The sequence below is a fragment of the Nelumbo nucifera genome, chromosome 1 (assembly GCF_055504915.1).
Source record: "Nelumbo nucifera cultivar China Antique chromosome 1, China Antique-T2T, whole genome shotgun sequence".
Classification (NCBI taxonomy): Eukaryota; Viridiplantae; Streptophyta; class Magnoliopsida; order Proteales; family Nelumbonaceae; genus Nelumbo; species Nelumbo nucifera.
Genome location: NC_142649.1, coordinates 135,078,554 through 135,099,977, shown reverse-complemented (window position 1 = coordinate 135,099,977; position 21,424 = coordinate 135,078,554). Strand labels below are relative to the sequence as shown.

At 38.4% G+C, this 21,424-nt stretch overlaps 1 protein-coding gene across 1 annotated transcript; it reads left to right on the top strand.

Annotated features, from left to right (window-relative positions):
- The first annotated feature begins 20,590 nt into the window (after positions 1-20,590).
- PSB27 (photosystem II family protein) lies at positions 20,591-21,424 on the top strand. The gene has a single exon (XM_010279988.2). The coding sequence runs from the start codon at positions 20,735-20,737 to the stop codon at positions 21,260-21,262; it is 528 nt and encodes a 175-aa protein (XP_010278290.1). The 5' UTR covers positions 20,591-20,734; the 3' UTR covers positions 21,263-21,424.

Sequence of the window (21,424 nt, the reverse complement as noted above, 5' to 3'; positions counted from 1 at the left end):
ATTATGAAGTGTTTTCAGATTAGGAATAGGAGCCATAAGGGTCTATGCCTATAAAAAGATTAGCTAGGGGAAGGCTAAGGCAGTTCTCTTGTTATCAATTTTCTTTTAGATATTTAGTGAAGAAATCTTCTTCCTAAATTTCAACTTTTGCTCTTTTCTTTGAAGCTTTTCTCACGTATTTCATTTCCATACTGCGCCACAATGATCATGCTAATTGAGCTGCAGATTGGCTTGCTAAGTTTGGATTATCTAGCTCACCCTTCAATGTGCTTCATATAGTAATAGTCTTTTTAATTGTATTTGTATTTTTGATGAGTGGGTAGTCTTGCATTTTCCCTTGTATACCAAAAAAAAGAAGAAAAAAAGAAAGAGAGAAAAACAAAACAGAGAATGACAATGAAGTGCTGGTTGGTATCATTAATTAACAGGACAAAATCTCACCCATGGTCGATTACCTACACTTATAAGAAGGTTAAAGAGTTCTTGGTAACTTGAGGTATTCAATTTTTCATTCTTCAAGAGAAGGAAACAAGTGTAATGTTTTTGTATTTTATTTCTCAAAACCTAGCTGAAATTAGAAAGGTTTTGTGTGATGATTATGTTAATCTTCCCATTTGAGAAATCCTTGATGTATTCTTGTTTTTCTTTGGGTAAGTTTTTAGAGAATGATGTTGAGTGTTTTTTGCATTGGACTTGGGGCAAGGTGGGCTACTCCTCCCCTATTAATTCTAGTTTTCTGGTTAATAAAATCTAAAGGTTGTTACCCCTCCACCTAGAGGGCTATGTCCTCCCCTATTATTCTAGTTTTCTATTTGGGGAGCAAGGTGGGCTATGTCCTCCCCTGTTAAATAACATTTTCAATTAAACTACTTCCTTTTAGCTCATTCAATTTATCTCATGAAGTCATATATTCAAGGAATTAATTCCCGTTCTCTCTCATTAAATCCTATACTTAATGTATTTTTTTTTAATTAATAAATTCTATCATTTTCTGCTTCAAATAAATTTTGTTAATTCAATCTATATCAAATACTTTTAGCTATATAAAACCCATGTTTAAAACCAACCCAAAAATGATGCATTCTTCCATCCTAGTAGTGGGTAAGCAATTCAACTATCCAAGTCAAAAGGGTCAACTCATGATGTCATAGTTAAATAATTAAACTTTTAAAATGGAAATAAATACAAAAAATAAAAAAAAATGTAGAAAAAATGGACACATCTCTAATATTTTATATCAACCATATTAAAGAAAACTATGTATGATTGTAATTGTTTTTATTGATGTCGAAAATGAAATACAAAATTTAAAATTGGCCTAGAAATAAAATTGTTTTCCTATTTGGTGGTGGGTTAGCAATTCAACCTTTTGAATCAAATGTGTTAATGTGTTAACTATTAATCCTTGATTCCAAAATTAAATTATAAAAAAAAGGATAAAGATGCAAAAAACAAAAACAAAAAAAAACTCACTAATATTTTATATTAATCATATTAAATAAAAACAAGTGTTATAAATGAGAATGATTTTTAACGATGATGGAAATGAAATACGAAATATAAAGTGAAGGGAATAGAGATTCATCATATGGATGGCCGAACCCTACAGGTAGGTTGGGCGAAATTTCAAAAATTTCCTCTCCCCTCATCTGGGAATCACATTCCCTATTTTAGAAAATCTGCATTTTCAAGGATCAATCTTGAACCATAAACCAAACCAGATTTGAAACCAGAAGCAGGAGAGGGATATACCTGATACGGAGAAGTAATATCTCCCAATGGAGGTGTTCACGCCCAAGGTAAGAACCAAAAACTACTCTCACTGAAAATGGCACAGTGTATGATGGAGCAGAATCAACAGTGTTCTTCCAAAAGAACCGAACCCTTCACAAGAATTCGCTGGAGGCAGTGAGCACACCTTCAGATCAGCCTTTCTCCAAAGACTGATATCAAGATCCAATCTTGATCGCTCCTGCTAGAAAGAGGAGATCGACCTGGCAATAATGGCGGCGACAAGGAGAAAACAACTCAATCTCACTAGGTGCTATGTTCTCTCTCTGAATTTCGAATGTGGTTGATCTTCTATAGCTTCCACCCCCTTCTCCTTTTATAACCTTAATGGGATCAACTCCTAATCCCATTAGGAGTTGCTGATCCAAATCATATTTGGATCTGAATTCCCCTTAAGTGATAAGGATAGACCCTTAACTTATCTGCAGATTAGATCAGCCTTCTCCTAATCAGATTAGGAGGTTTCCAGATTTGAATCTGTATTCAGATTTGGACTCTCTGAGTGGATAGGGTAAGACCGTATCCTATCTGCTAATCTAATCTCAGATTCACCCCTTTTTTAACTGATCAAATCAGCCCAGTTCAAAATGGGCTTTAGGCCCATTAATAGTATGTGCTCACTTAGCCTTCCAAACTACTACCCAGTTAGGCTTCCTTGTATGGCGTGGGACCCAAGCAATGATCTACACATCAGCCACAAGGGTTCGGCCCAGCCTTTGTTACAAGGCCTAGCTGAATTCACTAGAAAGCCCAATGAACCCCCTGAGCCCATCACATGGACTCTATGGGCCCAACACTTGCACTAAGTGGTCCCTGGGCCAAGCCACCTTGTAACACATAGGGACTGTGGGCAAATGCAAGATTAGCCCATCAGGTATTACCCTCAATAGTCTTACACTTAACCTCTCAGCCCATAATGATCATATACTGCCTGACAAGAGATGACCTCTCCCTCGGCTACAAGGAATAGTGTTGCACTCTCTACTCACATGGATCCTAGGAATTAAAACCCTTTTGCACACAATTCGAAACCGTAACATATATATAATTTTATATCCAAATATAAAATATATTTTGCAAAACAAATCTCAACGATTGAAATCAGCTACCGGCAGTCTTGGTTTCCATCAGAGAGAGTGCATCCCCGATCATTACCTTTGTCTGACAAAGGGGCTGATCCTGTCACTATGATCACCCACTCAGATGAATTCTCAGACTGTCCCAACATACCTAGGTTTTGACCCCCGCTAAGGATCTCACTAATTGGCATATCAAAGACAACCCAATCTGACACCTAGTGCAGTATCATAATCGAGTCTAGGGGTCTGGTGTAACTTTCCAGATTTGTCTACTAATCTCCAAGGTCCAGGGCAATACTGGAAATCTGGTCCGGTTCAGGGTTTTAAGTAAACCTACCCTGCATGTGCTTCGGGTCTCACCCTGGTAGCTGAGACAGGCCAGCCCAACACTTGGTAGCACACCAGTGTTAGCCTTAGCAGGATAAATCTCCCCAGACTTATCCAATGGCTGTGAACATTCTAAACTAACACGAGTCTCATTAGGTGTCCAGTTTAAGGGTATTACACAGAAACACACCACAAGAACATGAATCAAATATGCACTTTATTCTTTTACAATAAATGTCATAAGTACATCAAACTGATTGGAACTAAGGGCATACAATTGTCTGACATAAAGCTGACCAAAAAATTAAATTATTTTCATATATGATAGAGGATCAATAATTAAACCTTTTTAGTCAAATGTTTAAACCCTTGATATCATAATTAAATAATAAAAAATATAAAAAATGAAAACATAAAAAATTTGAAAAAATATAGACATTTTGTAGAAAACATTTGGTCACATCTCTAATATTTTATTAATCATATTAAAGAAAAAAGTGTAATAAAAAAGAATTGATTTTTATTAATGATAGTAGTAAATTGCAAAATTTAAAACTTACATTCGGTTGTAGGTCAATAGTTCAACCTCATAGGTCAAATATGTTAACCCTTGATGTCATAATTAAAATATAAAAACACAAAAAAAAAAGTTTTAAAGTGAATAAATTTGGTAGAAATCATTTGTGCACATCTCTAAAATATGAAAAGAGTGTTAAAATTTTTGGAAACATGTTATTAATACCATCACCCATCATCATCTACAATTGAAACATGCAAAGCACATGCACATTGACTAGTGTTTTTTAGAAGTAGAAGAAAAATTCTAAGTAGAAAACTAGCACAATTGGTTAACAATTTTGTGCTTTGGATTAGAAAATTGAGATTTGCACCCCAGTTAAAACATATATAAAAAACAAGGATCCTTTTGGTTCACAAATAGAATCATAATCAAAATCAGAATCCCAGGAATCAGAATCACCTATCCTTGATGCCTGTTTGGTTCAGTCGGGGATCAAAATTGGATTATGATTGTTGTTTGGTTCATTTGGAGTTGGAATCAGAATCAACTAAAAATTTTAAAATTTGTATTACTCTATTTATTATTTTATTATTAATTTAATAATATTTTTATTATTATTACTTTTTAATTAGTTTATTTATATTATGTTATTTTTATTATTTTAAAAATAAGTTATTATTATTAAATAATAAATATGTTAGTATGTTCTTATTACTTTAATTATATTATATTAATATTTTGGTTGTACTTAATTATTATTATTTAATAAATAATATTTTTGCTTTTTATTATTACTTTGTTGTTGTTGTTATTATTATTATTATTGTTATTATTATTACTACTACTACTACTACTACTATTAATAAAATTTGTAATATATGTATATATATATATATATATGAAAAAAACAGAGCGGGTTCAAACCATATTCCCCATCCCCGACGGAGACGGGTTCCCCATAGGGACCCAAATCCCAAAAATTTTTTAATTAGTAGTATTTTTTAGAAAATAAATTTACCTAAAATAAAGGAAATTTTTTAAATATAAATAAATATTTTAAATATATTTTTATATATATAATAACATAAATAATGTATAATATAATATACATTTAATATAAAAAATACTTAATATATATAATCAAGGTCAAGGCGGGACTAGGCCTTCCCTCCCCATCTTTGTCCCCGCCCTACCAAGGTAATCTCTATTGCCGATCCGATGGATCAAGGAGGCTAGGTACTTGACGAGGATAGGGAAAATTGTCATCTCTAATTATAAATATCATATTATAATATTTATATAAAATATATAGTTTAATAAAGTATCATAAAATAACACACATATACATATATATACACTATATAAAATACATATATTTAAATATATGCAAGTTGGGACTGGATCTAAACATAAAACCTAGGCCCAAGCCCGGAATTTCGAGACTAGGCTTGTGTAAGATAGGCTGAAATGTTCACCCCTACCAGAGGACCAGGGCAAATTGACACTGGGTGGTCAGGTGTGCAAATTGGATAGTGGACAGGAGGTGCATGTGCAAGTGCTTTGCGCACTTGGCAGAAGGGCATGGTCCCATTTGAGACTTTTGTCAAACACACGGGGCCATTCCTAAAACCCTCCAATTAATTAAATATATAGAAAACATTAAAAATGAAAGAGATTTAAGAATCATGAAAACACTTAACTAACAAGTTCAGTGTTAGATCCATAGGGGGGACCAAAGCCCCCCGGGTCCCCTAGCTCCGCCCTTGCATACGCATACACAAAAGAAAAAAGGAAATAATAATAATAAAGTTGGTCCTAAATTCGGGTATAGGAAGCAAGAAAATTGTGGTTTCAACTTTATATGAGTGTGAAAAGAAAAAAAAAGAAAAACTTTATGAGGGAGAATTGAGGTAAGTAGAGGTGTAAAACGAGTCGGGCTGGGCTGGCATGGCACGGTTTGCATGCAAAATGTGCCATGCTGGCCTGCAGGCCAAGCTGGGCTGTTCTTTCGTCTCTTGGTATACTTTGGGGGCTGGCCTGGCACGGCCCACGGCCCGAGCCTATGCCGCTGGCCTGGGCCGGGCAAGCTGTAGAATGTGTCATGGGCCTGGCCTGTGTGTTAGGCTGGGCTACTAGCTGGGCCAGAAAAACCTAGACTTTTTTTTTTGCTAACTTTCCTTTGGGCTTTGCCCACTTTGGGAACAAATTGAAGAAATAAAAAATCTAACAAAGTAATGAAAAAAATACTTACCAAAATATAAAATGAACAATAAATTGGAAAAAAATAGAAATTTTATTTCATTTAAAATACAAAAAAAATTACAAATTGAAAATAAAAAGTTACATTGTTAAAAAAATAACAAATTATTTAAATAAATTTGAAAAAATTACTCAGCATCCAACAAATCTTTAAAGTAGATGTCTTTTTCTTGTTTCTCATGGAAGAGCAAATGTCTGGCCAAGTGACCAGTACCATCCTTGCTAGTGAAGCTAAAGTCAATCATACATTTTTTGACAAATGACTCTTTTTCCCTTCCCCTCAACCTCCTCTATTTTAAATATTTTTCAAATCGAGCTAGTAAACTTACCATTGGGGAATTGGTTTTGGGAGGAGGAGCCAACCATTATTTTTAAATCTAAAAAAGTAAAAATTAATTTAATTGCACTTACCCTGATGGTTGGATTATCAATTCAGAATCTTAGCTTGATTTTAATGGTTGAAACCTGTTAAAGCCTCCTAAATGGTTAAATTGCCAAGTGCCTAACTGCCTAAGTGTATGACAATATGGCAGTATGAAAACTATATGAGAGATTAAGAGAGTACGAGAATTGGGAAGAGAATTGCTGAACTGGTGTGATAAGAATGGTGGACTGGTGTGGAGGACAGGGTTATTTATAGGAATTGAAAATAATTCAATTGCCCAAAATACCTGAAAAAACTAGTTATTTTTTAGTTGTTGGGAGGGGTATTTTAGTCATTATAAAATCATTTATCATTTTACCTAAGTACCCGCATAAACTAGTTATTATATAGTTGTTAGGGGGCATTATTGTCGTTTTATCTCCTTCAAATCCAAAATACATAAATACCCCCCATATATAGCTATTGGGGGTATTTTTGTAAAAAAACTTCTAAAATGTTGAAACTAGCTGTTTTGGGGGGGGGTCTCCAATGGCTAGTTCTTTGGGCAGGCCGCATTTGAGCCGCTGTGGGCCTGTAGGTTGGGTCATGCCATGCCGCGGGTTGGGCCATGCTAGCCCATGGGCCATAGGTGATATGACATGATAGTGCGAACTGAACCGACTCAGCCCATGAACCTAAAACCCCAAACCTAGCACGACCCATACAATCATGCCATACTGCAACATAACCCATAAACCATTAAACTGGATTGGCTCAAAATCATACCAAGCCATAGGCAACACAATCCAATTTACACCTCTGAAGGTAAGATTATTTATTTGTGATTATGATAACAGTTACCAACGGGTTGATCCCTCACTTCCTATTTGGAGGGGGTGCAAAGCGACGATCGGCATCTCCACAATTGGATTGCCTAAATCTGCAACTCTATAAGAACCCTATCTTTATATGGAATTTTCATTTCTCAAACCTGGCCCAATTAATAAAAGTTTTGACTTATGGTTGGGCCCGGTAGGTCTTGCATTGATCCATACAAATTGCACACCGAAGTCCTAATTTGCGGCACTGCTGCGGATACCTCTCACCAATATATCTGGGACAACCCAAAGCCTAAAGTGAGTTATGTATGTTTGTTGTTTTCTGAAAAAAAAAAAAATATCACATCAACAAAAACAGAAACAATAGAGCTCTACAGATTTTAAACAGTTGGAATCCACTATAAATGTTGGTTAAAATGGGGTTAGATGGGCCCCAACTCATGCAAAGTTGCCATGAGAAACCAACAACACTGCCTTTCCTTTATCAGAACATGGACTTGCTGCTTTGAAGTGTAAAGGCTTTGCGGCGATATATCGAGTCTGTCCATGCTTGTTAAACGTTTCGGATTTTGCACACAAGTAAACATATTATATGCATTCATCAATTGATTGTCGACAAAGTATTAGATTATGAATTTATTGTAAACATATTATATGCAAAATTTAGGACTCTGCTGCAAAAGATGTATTGTTAGACTATTGTATGTCTTTAGCCCCAATCAGAATGATGTACATTATGAATTTATTGTAAATAAATAAAATACATATTTGATTCATGTTCCTGTGGTGTGTTTCTGTGTAATACCCTTAAATTGGACAGTTGTGAGACTCGTGTTAGTTTAGAATGTTCACAGCCATTGGACAAGTCTGGGGAGATTTATCCTACTAAGGCTGACACTGGTGTGCTGCCAAATGTTGGGGAGGCCTGTCTCAGCCGCCAGGGTGAGACTCAAGGCCCATTAAGTGTAGGATTAATTGAATCATTGAACCGGACCAGATTTCCAGTATTGCCTTAGACCTTGGAGATTCATGAGACTTTTTTTTCCAAGCTAAATTGATCTTCCAATTTTTGGGAAACAAAAAACTGAAACTGAATTGAAACCAATAGGTTAACCAGTTGGTTGGTTCCTTTGGTTTTTTGAATTTATAATATATTTTATCAATAAATATATAATTATATAGTATAATACTAGAAAATATATGCATTATATTATATTATAAATAATATAAAATAGATATATTATAAATATAAATTTATCTATAATGCATATATATTTATATATAATACAAAATCTATAGAAAAACATATCAGTTTGGCTAACCACTGGTGTTCATATTGGTTAACTGAAATTGAATCGATACCTTCAGTTTTTCTAAAACATCAAGCTGAAACTAAACTGATTTGATTTGGTTTTTTGGTTTTTGATGAGCACCATTAGCAAAATGGGCCAATCAATAGTTTCTCTTAGATAAAACACGTGAGATCTTTTTTCTTATTATTCTAAATAACACCCCAAATTTGTTATTTTTCTCATTCTTTTCCCAATGGATCTTTTTTACTTTTTTTGATTTTTTTTTCATTGATCAAATCAATTAAGTTGCTTCTTTCTTCTAAACTATTGGATGACCATAAATCTAATACCAATTATATGGATGGTTCTCTACCTATTTCCTTTCTTCTAAGTTGGTCATTTGAATAATTTGAGAACTTTGCATTTTGAACCATGAAATACAAAATGTTTATAATTGTTAGTTAACTAGTAATTATCTTATTTAATGCTTAACGTTAAAACTTATTTCTCGTAAACTTCTATTTTATGGATACTTTGTATCCTCTATTGTTCTAATTTGCAGCTTATACCTCACCTTTTTGGGCCATTATGTTTCAACTACACTACTTGAAATTTTTTAGAACATTGAATCAAGTTACTTATGACAAGTTCTTGGATTTGATTGGAGGTGATCATATGACCTTGTGACAATTGTTGGTCTGATTGGATTGGATATCAACCTTGGAAGTTTGTTAATTAGATCGTTTGGACGAGTTTCAAAACACCTATACACAAAAAGGTTACTGCATCACTGGTTCACCAGTTCAATCATCTAAGTCTGAGAACACTTCTCTTTCTCACCTGTACCAGAAAGCTTGTTGGTTCGAATGTGCATGGGCTCCCTGCAGAGCAGCTCATCTGAACTCTGTTGGCTCACCGATGAGCCAGTTCAACCATCCAACTCTGACAATAGTCATACCTTTTCAATTTTCAACCGTCGTGGGTGGCATAACGGGTTCTGTAATCTGATGGGCCTACTACGTTCAGTTGAGGGTATTCTGGGTTGGATAAAAAAATGTTCTTGGGCTGGGCTTTGGTGATTTTATGCATTTAAATATTTCTCTAAATAGAAAAACACTTCTGCAAGGTCTAAAAAGTAAAATCGAGAGTTTCAAGCCACCCCCTCACACTGTCACACACACATACAAGAAAAAAAAACAATAAAAGAGATTCAAGCAATAATAAAAAGAATGCCACATTCTGATTTTAGGATCCTTTTGGTTCGCAGTCAAAATCGGAATGATCTATCCCCATAATATGTTTGGTTCAGACAAAAATAAAAATGTGAATTAAAATCAGCAACCAGTAAGAATGGGATTTCATTCCCAATAGAGGGACAAATGGGGAATGCCATTCCAACAACAGCAGAAATGGGAATGAATTCTGATTTGTCCAACCAAACGGTTGGAACCAGAATAGTCCATTCCGGTTCTGATTCCAGACCCTTATTTCCGCGAACCAAATGGAACCTTAAATTTTTGTTTCTTTCTTTGGCAGGAGTCAAAAGTGATGCAGCAACGGTGGGCATAAACTTACATAGCCAGGGACCAGGAGCCAGGAGCTCCCTTGTTGTAGGCATTGCTATTGTTAAAAGGCCCAGTCTATGCTACTCTGTAAGTCGCAGCCCGTTCCTATGGTCCAATGTATAATAACCCACAATACACAATCACACATAAAGCGAATTAAGGAGGTTCAATAGAAAAAGATACAAAAAAATCCCTGGATAGTGGATATCCATAGTACGTTTGTCCAAGTGGATCTCCCCTTTACACAGGAATGTACTAATTTCTTCTTCTTCTTCTTCTTACAAAACTAGATGAATAATTAAGTTTTGAAGGTATTGTTCTTCAAGTTTGTACGTGAAGGAAAGGTGATGTGTCCTCTAATGGTAGGTCTCACCTAATAGTGAAAGGGTGCACATAAAGCCCATCGACATAGAATGTGGAGAACCTGCTTTCTACGATTTGAACCTATATGCCTTTTACAAGTGGTGATTCGAGTCGGTCTAAGTTGTCTTAGATCTCCTGTCAACATGTTCCAACACGCTTCCAACGTGATTTGACATACATATCTCATTCATGGTGGGTCCAATTTTATGATGGATCCTAGTCTCATGGTAAGATATGCAGTAGTGTATTAATTAGGTAGGATGTGTTTTGTTGAAGAGAGATCCCAACTCTCACTTAGGAGGGACATCTCAGTGTTATGCTGTGTAAGAATTCTACCAAGAGGTCTGAATTGAATTCTCACTAGAAAGCTGCTCCATGGGCATCGTTAAGAATTCCTTTTCATGCAACAACTAACGGAAGTTGGAAGGTTTTAACTGTTAAGCCTATGTAGAGTTCACGTTGGCACTCCACATGCACATCTCAGCACATATTGGGAACATTTTCTGTATTAGTCATTGGGAGATGTTCCTAATACACGACTGTGAAGTGCTGTGGGGCACACTTTGTGGGGCATACACTTTCGCTAAAAAATTATCTATTTTCTTTTTTAATCATGTCACGCTTTTCCATCTCCCCTCTTTGCTTGTTCATTGGACATAATGCACTTATCTTTCCAACTTTTTTTCTCATCTAACCTCCTCAAGATGTAGATTATCATTAGAGTCTAGGTACAATCTAAAATATTGTTTCTAAGAAATATATTATTTTAATGATAAAAATATAATTTCTATCTCTCTCTATTTTGGTTCGATACTTTTATTATATTTTAAATTCAAATTGTTGGGCAGTGCTATCACTTCAATTGAAACAATAATATTGATGATCACATTGTATTTAAAAATAGGTAAGATGGCCAAAGAAGTTACTGTAAAGGAAAATGCAAATTTTTGAAAGAAAATTGTTCTTCTTGGTCCAGCATTTTGCCCTACGAACTCAGTCAATTTCGGCAAATGGCTAAGCCGTTAAGGTTTCCACAAACTGAGTAATGAATGGGTGAGAGGACCCCATTGTACATAAAAAAATTCTTTTAGAAAATGTTTTTTTTTTTAATAGCTGGATAGGTGTATAACAGAGGTGATCAAGATCACAAAGGAAGCCAGGTTTCAGTCTCAAGTTTCCTTCTAGTGTCACTTGTTGATGATGATCTGGTATGCTGCTTGTTTAGTATGAATTGCTCTTTCATCTTGGACCTATAGTCACCAATCCAAATCCCAAAAGGGGAAAAACACAGTCACCACCATTTTTTTTTTCTTTTAAGGAGAGAGAATTGGGTTCAGATATCAGATTGGCAAGATGGGTCATGGTTTTTTTTTTCAAAAGGAGCAGAGAGAGAGAGAATAGATTGCTTTTACTAGAAAAGGTAGGGGTGGTGAGTTTTCTTGAACCGAACCAACTTGGTCAGTTTCTTAATAATTCAAACCGAAACCAAACCTATACAATTGGTTAATCAGTTGACCGGTTAACTGCGGTTCAGTTTTTCAGTTCTTTTGTGTAATAATCTTCCACTCAAAATAAAAAAAAGGAAAAAAAAAACTTCCCTCCATCAAAATCAATTTACATATTAAAATAAATTGATTTAAATTTATACACTTTTTTTCAGTTTTATTTTATTGAATGTTCCAATAGGTTATAGACTTATAGTTTATGTAATTTGTTCAATTATTTTAATCTAAAAAGTGAAGATTATAAGCTGTATGTACAAAGAGCATTCATCCTTGATTCTTGTACAACTCTCACTAGATGTTTGGCATAAAAATGAATGTTCTCATTTTGTAATCATCTCATAAAAAATGAATAAGTAAATAGGCATTGGGGCATACTAAAGTTTTGAAATGTTAAAGTTTTATTTCTGCTAAATCATTCAAAGGTTTACTTGTAATCCAAATCAGCATGTTAAAGTTTTATTTCTGTTAAATCATTCAAAGGTTCACTTGTAATCCAAATCAGCATGTTAAAGTTTTATTTCTGTTAAATCATTCAAAGGTTCACTTGTAATCCAAATCAGCATGTTAAAGTTTTATTTCTGTTAAATCATTCAAAGGTTCACTTGTAATCCAATCAGCATGTTAAAGTTTTATTTATGCTAAACCATTCAAAGGTTCACTTGTAATCCAAATCAGCATGTTAAAGTTTTATTTCTGTTAAATCATTCAGAGGTTCACTTGTAATCCAAATCATATCTGAGTCACTTTTTTTACATGAATTCTAGCATTGAATTTGAACTATATTCGATGAACTAATGAAGATAAAAGGGCTGTCAAAATGAGAAACTTGCCTGCAGAGTCTTGGGATATCAGCTATATCATTTTTGAGCTACAATGCTTGTAGAGTCTTTGCCTCTTGGGGCAGATATTGATGGTTTGCAACTTTGCATCGAGAGCTAGTGAGAGCCTGAACTAGAAAAAACTTGCCTGCAAATTTAAACAACATAAATGAGAATGAAAGAACTAGAAAAACTTCACATTCATCAAATAGAGATACCAATTACAAAATTACATAAAAATTGACAGAATAAACTTCATACCTAGGTTAGTTCTTTAACATGTTCTTTGAGACTTTGACATGTTGACAAAATAGAGGGCGAAACCTATAATTAAGTTGATGAGTACCATTCCCAAAGCTGAATGGTAATCATATTATCGTTCATATTTCATAAACATGTAAGCACCAAGCAATAAACTTGTACATCTATCAAAATTAAAATTAATCATTCAACCATGCAACCTGCATCATAAAAATCACAATCACAACCACAAGTCTATAGCCATAAAAAATTAAGAAAACAACAAAGTTCACAACAACAAATCCACAACAATAAAAAAAAAAACACATTCACACTTCACAAGCTGAAATGAAAATACAACAAACTAAACTATTAATCAACATTCATTTAGGCTGCATTTGGTAGAGGTATAAATCCTGGTTCGGTGTAGTTTTACACCATGATCTACTTTTGTATGCATTTGGTTGGGACGCAAAAGAACACCGAAGACGGTGTACAACTTCATTTTCAAAAATGTTTACATTGATTTTTTCGATGTAAAACTCAATCAAATTGCCCATCTGCCTGGGGGTAGTTCTATAGCGGAAGAAACCTGTGCGGCGTCCAGGCCAAGGTAGGCCAGGACAAGCCTTTGTGTGCTTGGAGGCTAGGAGTTGCCCAATGAGATGACTCCACCAAGGTCAGTAGCACTGGATCATGACCTCAAGTCGCATGGCTGGGGCACTCAGCTGGCTCTAGCTGGTCCATGGGAGGCACCGCTTATGTGCTAAAGGGGGAAGGCCATGATGTGAGGCGACTGGCCGCCTATGAGAGGTGACTGGGCACCGATGTGATGGGTCTCCTGTATGCCGATGATGTGGGCACCTGTGTGCCATGATGAGAGGCATCTGCATGGGCCAGAACACATCCGTGCGCTAGGGGCAACAGGATATCTCATTCAGCTTGGGCAAGGGGCTGGCGTGGTGAAGGGTCATGGTTGAGTCAGGCCCGCATGTCAAGCCTCCCTTGAGTGTTGGCAGCGCAGTGCCGGTCCATGCACTGTCCCCATGAGCATGTGTGCACCCATGAGGAACCCTGGTAGCCATGCTAGCCATTAACCAAGGCTGCCCCACAAGGGATGATGGTCTAGGAGTGCCAAGGTTAGGCACCCAAGGAGGTCGACCACTCCTCAAAGAGTACGTTAAGCTTTTGGTGGTCAGCTTGAAGATAACATCAATTCTCCCAAAAATCTTACAGGCTAAAATGACGATGGTGTACCTTAACATAAGCCTGCCAAGCGTAGGCAACGCTAAGCCTGTGTTAGACCGTGACAGGCTCCCCCACTCAATCCATTGTCATCCTCGACAATGGCTCTTCTTGTGAATGGGCATCTGTGTCCTGCGCCATCCACTTGTCTACCAGTTCCTGGGCTCGCCTTGTTAGACAGTTGTATGCCCTTAGCTCCAATCAGTTTGATGTACTTATGACATTTATTGTAAATGAATAAAGTGCATATTTGATTCATGTTCTTATGGTGTGTTTCTGTGTAACACCCTTAAACTAGACACTTAACGAGACTCGTGTTAGTTTAGAACGTTCACAGCCGTTGGATAAGTCTGAGGAGATTTATCCTGCTAAGGCTAACACTAGTGTGCTGCTAAGTGTTGGGGTGGTCTATCTCAACTGCCAGGGTGAGACCCAAAGCACATGCAATGTAGGTTCACTTGAAACCCTGAACCGGACCAGATTTCCAGTATTGCCCTAGACCTTGGAGATTAGTGGGAAAAACTGGAAAGTTACACCTGACCCCTAGACTCGATTATGATACTGCACTAAGTGTCAGATTAGACTGTCTTTGATATGCCAATCAGTGAGATCCTTAGAGGGGGTCAAAACCTAGGTATGTTGGGACAGTCCGAGAATTCATCTGAGTGGGTGATCATTGTGACAGGATCAGCCCCTTTGTTAGACAAAGGTAATGATCGGGGATGCACTCTCTCTGATGGAAACCAAGACTGCCGACAGCCGATTTCAATCGTTGAGATTTGTTTTGTAAAATATATTTTATATTCAGATATAAAAGTATATATATGTTACGGTTTCAAATTGTTTGCAAAAGGTTTTAATTCCCGGGATCCATGTGAGTAGAGAGTATAGCATTGTTCCTTGCAGCCGAGGGAGAGGTCCTCTCTTGTCGGGCAATGTATGATCATTATGGGTTGAGAGGTTAAGTGTAAGACCATTGAGGGTAATTCCTAATGGACTAATCTTGCATCTGCCCACTGTCCCTAGGTGTTACGAGGTGGCTTGGCCTAGGGACCACTTAGTGTAAGTGTTGGGCCCATAGAGTCCATGTGATGGGCTTAGGGGGTTCACTGGGCTTTCCAGTGAATTCAGATAGGCCTTGTAACAAACAAAGGTTGGGCTGAATCCTTGTGGCAGATGTGTAGATTAATGCTTGGGTCCCACGCCATACAAGGAAGCCCAACTGGGCAGCAGTTTGGAAGGCTAAGTGAGCACATACTATTAATGGGCCTAAAGCCAATTTCGAATTGGGCTGATTTAATCAGTTAAAGTAGGGGCGAATCTGAGATTAGATTAGCAGATAGGATAGGGTCTTACCCTATCCACTCAGAGAGTCCAAATCTGAATACAGATTCAGATCTGAAAACCTCCTAATCAGATTAGGAGAGGGCTGATCTAATCTACAGATAAGATAAGGATCTATCCTTTTAAAGGGAATTTAGATCCAAATATGATTTGAATTAGCAACTTCTAATGGGAATAGGAGCTGATCCCTTTATGGTTATAAAAGGAGAAAGGGGGCAGCAGCTATAGAAGATCAATCACATTCAAAATTCAGAGAGAGAGCACAACACCCAGTGGGACTGAGCTGTTTTCTCCTTGCCGCTTCCTTCCTGCCGCCGCCATTACTGCTAGTTCGATCTCCTCTTTCTTGTAGGAGCGATCAAGATTGGATCTTGATATCAGTCAGAAAGACTGATTTGAAGGTGTGCTCACTACCTCCAGCGAATTCTTGTGAAGGGTTCGGTTCTTTTGGAAGAACACTGCTGATTTTGCTCCATCATACACTGCGCCATATTCAGTGGGAGCAGTCTTTAGTTCCTACCTTGGGTGTGAACACCTCCATTGGGAGATACTGCTTCTCCGTATCAAGTATATCCCTCTCTTGCTTCTAGTTTCAGATCTGTTTGATTTATGGTTCAAGATTGATCCTTGAAAATGTAAATTTTCTAAAACAGGGAATGTGATTCCTAGATGAGGAGAGAGGAAATTTTTGAAATTTCGCCCAACCTACCTATAGGGTTCGACCATGCATCTGATGGATCTCTAATCCCTTCATGCCTAGCCAACCCGGGTCTTGCCTATATTGGTGTCCATTTATGGGGATGGAACCATTTCACCATGCTGGCCTGCCTAGACTTCACCCCCTGTGTTGAGGTTACTCAAACTGCACAATGGCTATGCTGTTGAAATTGTGTGAGAAGGGCCTTCGAAGAAATTGGATGTGTGTGTGCTTCGTGGAGGTCCGCCCATGTATCATCTTTACCTCAAGGCTCGACCATCTTTTTGGTAGCTTTTCGGTGGTGCTACCGAAGACGATGTGATAGGTCTACTCCTGTTGTTGGCGATGTGTGTTGGGTATACCTTTTCACCATGTTGGCCTGCAAGCTTCACCTCACTGTGTTCGGGTTACTCAAACCTAACCATGGCTTATGCTCTATTAGCCCTCGAAACTACACTTCACCTCGCCGGTACGGGATACATCTTTGCTCCGAGGGGGCCCCAATGTGCTGCTGCCTCAAGGAGATCTGACTGCTTTGTGTGCGAGTGGTGGCAACTTTTACCCATGATGTTGCCAAACATGCACTCGCCTTGTGATGAGCTGTTGCTGCTACAAGTGTTCCACCTGTTTGTTGAACTGAGCATGTCCTCTGATACATTGACAATGTAGGGCTGCCATGCTCCAATGGCTAGTGTACCCACATTCCTATCATTCCAATATTGTGGCTTCAACCGAGGACCTATTTGATGCAAAACTGCCACTTCAGTGATATTCCTTGACCAACCATCGACACCAACCAATTTCGAACGGTTGTCCCCACTTTAGTAGTGCCTCAGACAAAGCTACGGAACAATGGCTCATCCGTCATAAAACCAAGATGTAGGCGCACCGCCCAACACCTCACCAAAATGAACAGCAATTGATGTCCGTGAGGAAGCATGGTACTCCCCCACTCAAACTGCCACAATATGCCTTCCATGAAAAGGCTCATGCGTCTGCCCTCGCATGAGCACAAGAACCAATGCGTTTGCCCCCGCAAGGGCGCTATTTTGGGGTCATTGGAATGTGGACACGATGAATGGCCTCTTGCCAGGCCTGATATGCACTACTTGCTTGAGCCTAGGTGGAAGTGCCAAGGGACCGCACCCCATGATGTGCTACTTGTCGAGATGACCGCTTCAACTGGCTCTGTGCTAATCTTCTTTGATACCAACTGTGGCAGCAGTTGGCTACTCTCTCTGATACCAACTCATGGGGGTAGTTTTACATCGGAAGAAACCCGTGTGTTGTCCAGGATAAGCCTTTGTGTGCTTGGAGGCTAGGAGTTGCCCGATGAGATGGCTCCACCAAGGTCAGTAACACTAGATCATGACCTCAATTCGCATGGTCGGGGCACTCGGCTGGCTCTGGCCGGTCTATGGGAAGCATCGCTTACGTGCTAAAGAGGGAAGGCCATGATGTGAGGCGACTGGACGCCGATGAGAGGTGATTGGGCACTGATATGATGGGTCTCCTGTATGCCGATGATGTGGGCACTTGTGTGCCATGATGAGAGGCAACCGCTTATGTCGGAACACACCCGTGCGCTAGGGGCAACGGGATAGTTCATTTTGCTTGGGCGAGGGGCTGACGTGGTGAAGGGTCATGCTTGAGCCAAGCCCGCATTACAAGCCTTCCTTGAATGTCGGCAGCGCAGTGCCGGTCCATGCACTATCCCCATGAGCATGTGTGCGCCCATGAGGAACCGTGGTAGCCATGCTAGCCATTAACTAGGGCCGCCCTGCAAAGGATGATGGTCTAGGAGTGCCAAGGTTAGGTACCTAAGGAGGTCGACCACCCCTCTTCAAAGAGTACGTTAAGCTTTTGGTGGTCTGCCCGAAGATAACATCAATTCTCCCAAAAATCTTACTGGCGAAGATGATGATGGTGTCCCTTAACGTATGTTTGCCAAGCATAGGTATGGCTAAGCCTGTATCAGACCGTGACACATTGGTATAAAAATAAAGCAATGGCTCTCTTCCTTTACTCTATCACCATCGAGCTTCTTTCGCCATCATCCTCCGCCGACATCCTCCATCGTCAAGTTTCCTATTTCCATTTCGCCGGCATCCTCCATGCGAAACTCTTCTATCTTCCACTCCCTCCCTCTCTTTCTCTCTTCTCTCTTCCACTCCTTCACGCCTACCCATTGCGCCACCTGCTCAAATTAATTGCTGTTGCTGGTGGCTGGTTTTTCACAGTCGATGCTTCCTAGGCCACAACAGATCACGAAACGAGCTGAGCAAATCAGTCAACATTGCCAGATTGGTGATTAATCAACGAGAGAAATAAAAGAGAAAGAATGGAGCCTGAATCCCAACCTTCAACATTTATAGGGTTTTTAGTTCTTCCGATTTTATACTTTCGATTGTGCTCGGAGGTCTTCTTGTTCTCTTGTTCTTCAGTGATTACTTCAAGAGGAAAAGATCCGAAGTTCAGACCATTGCGAAACCTGAACCGAATGCGGCGTAAAATCCTTCAAAGCCTACCTAGCCAATATCGAAGAAACTACACTCGAAATCTCACTCGCATGCTACTGAAAAGGTTTTTCAGTGACCTTCATGAATTTCATATTCGTTTTCTTAATCTTTGATGCACTCGAAATCTGCACTCGACGGTGGTGCTGGTGATGTTGATCGTGACTTTGATGCCCTGGATTTGGACTTCAATAACGGCATTGTTAAAGCTCCCCAAGCTTCTGAGGCCTCTTCCTGTTCTATAAAATTGGTATCAACCGGCAGTTATCGGTGGAGGATGTCGGCGATGTTTTTAAAGTGTTCTAGCTCCAAGCTTCCAAGGACTTCAATAACTGCACTCTACCAAACGCATGTAGAAAATACTCACATTTTACACTGTTCTTCCAAACGCACAACAATGTAAAAGTAGCATCTATCTGGTTCACCTTTTGCACTAAAATATCTTACCGTTTTTCTTTTACATCGGTGTAATTTTGTATTTACACCTCTTCCAAACGCAGCCTTAGTAACAATCCAAAAAATGAAAAAATACACTATAAATGAACAAACACACTAATATTTATGCAAAAAAAAAATACCTAAAACAATAAGCTGAAATGAAAATATAACAAATTAAACTATTAATCAACATTCATTCAGTAACAATCCAAAAACAAATGAAAAAAATACATTAATAATGAACAAACACACTAATATTTATGCATAAAAAACCTCAAATAAGATGAAATGAAAATAAAACAAACTAAACTATTAATCAACATTCATTGACTCATTCAGTAACAATCCAAAAAAATAAAAAAATACACTATAAATGAACAAGCTTAAGTTTGAAGGCCTGTATATTTATGCAAAAAAATAAAAAAAACACTATAAATAATATTTATGCAAAAAAAAAAAAAAACTTAAACAAGATGAAGGCTTGAGGTCAAACTTGGACAAGGAACACTGAAGTGGTGGCCGATTTATTGGTGTCAGACTTGTTGTCGCCTGAACCTAAAGTGAGAGGTGGCGGAGATGATAGGTGTCGTCAGAGAGGGAGTAGTTGGCGCTTGGCTTTGGTGGATTGGTGCTTACTGGTGACCGATGTTGCTGCGGAACGTGGAGGAGATGACAGGCAAGAGAGAGAGAGAGAGAGAGTTCTCAATTCTAGGCCTTCTGGCGTGGTCGTAACAGAGAAGGGAGGGGAGAGGCCTTTGGAGGATGACTGTCGACCGATGTCAACGTTGAACGATGGAAGATGACAACCAGTGCCAGAGTAAAGTAAGGGGAACTGGGGAGGAAGACGAACAAGAGGAAAGTAAGGGTTTTCGATTTTGGTATTGGCCTTTAGGTATCGAAGAAGGGGAAAGGAGAAAAACTCAAAAAGTCAAATAACAGTGAGTTTATTTCAATTTAAAAAAATAAAAATAAAAATATAATATATAATACATAATATATATATATATATATGTATATATATATATATATATATATATATATATATATATATAATGGTGAGCCCGATTAATCACCGGTTTTTTAAAAGATTAATCAAAACCGAACAACCAGATTTTCAGTTCGATTTTGGTCGAGATTTTTTGGTTCCATTCGATTTTCGGGCTTTTTTGCTCACCCCTAAGAAAAGGTGTCTAACGGAGAGACTTACACATCGTTAGTTGTTGTTGTTACATGAGTTGGAACTCTTATCAGTTATCACATGCCTGGGGACACCTGGTAGAGTTTGATTGGGTTAGTAGAATATATAGAAAGCAGAGAACGAGGGTAGTAGGAAATCCTGTGTATTTCATTGGACGTTTTGTCATCCTTGCACTTCAAACCGGATAAGGTGATAAGTCCATGTGGCAGATCACTGACCACCATTCCCTCTTCCCTACAAACAACGAACTACCCACCTACTTCTCTGCATCTCAATATCTCCATCCGTCAATCGATCCTTTCATTGCCTTTTCTTCCCCAGTTGAGAAACTGCCATGTCTTCTCCCACTCTCCTTACACCAACCACCAAACCCAAGCCACCACCACTTGCTCTCCTCCGATCCAAATCCACCACTACATCCGCATGCCCTTCCAATGGCCGCACAACAACGATCCCCCAATTGGGTCGCCGAGAATTTGTTGCATTCACCGCCGGAGTTCTGTCCCCAGCACTGCTTTCTCCGGTATCTTCAGCAGCAGCCGCTTCAGATGAAGAATATATAAAGGAAACTGAGGAAGTGATCAACAAGATCAGAACAACCATCAGCTTGAACAAAACGGATCCTAATGTAGCTGCAGCCGTGGCTGACCTCAGAGATTCCTCAAATTCATGGGTGGCCAAGTATAGGAGAGAGAAGGCGTTGTTGGGTCGGCCTTCTTTCAGAGACATCTACTCGGCGCTCAATGCAGTCTCTGGGCATTATATTAGTTTTGGCCCCACGGCTCCGATTCCGGCAAAGCGCAAAGCCAGGATCTTAGAAGAGATGGACACAGCAGAGAAGAACTTACTGAGGGGAAGATAATTAAGAAGCTGCTGCTACTCAGACCTTCATGGTGCGAATTGTTTTGCATTCCCCTCGTTTTACTTTTTGTTTCAACTTTTACTTTGTGGAGTTTGAAAATACAAATGAAAAGTGAACGTACATTTTGATTTTTGAGTAGTGAGAGATGAGAAATTAATGGAA

Coding starts and splice junctions, on each gene's coding strand:
- PSB27 (XM_010279988.2), top strand. CDS start 20,735: ATGTCTTCTCCCACTCTCCTTACACCAACCACCAAACCCAAGCCACCA.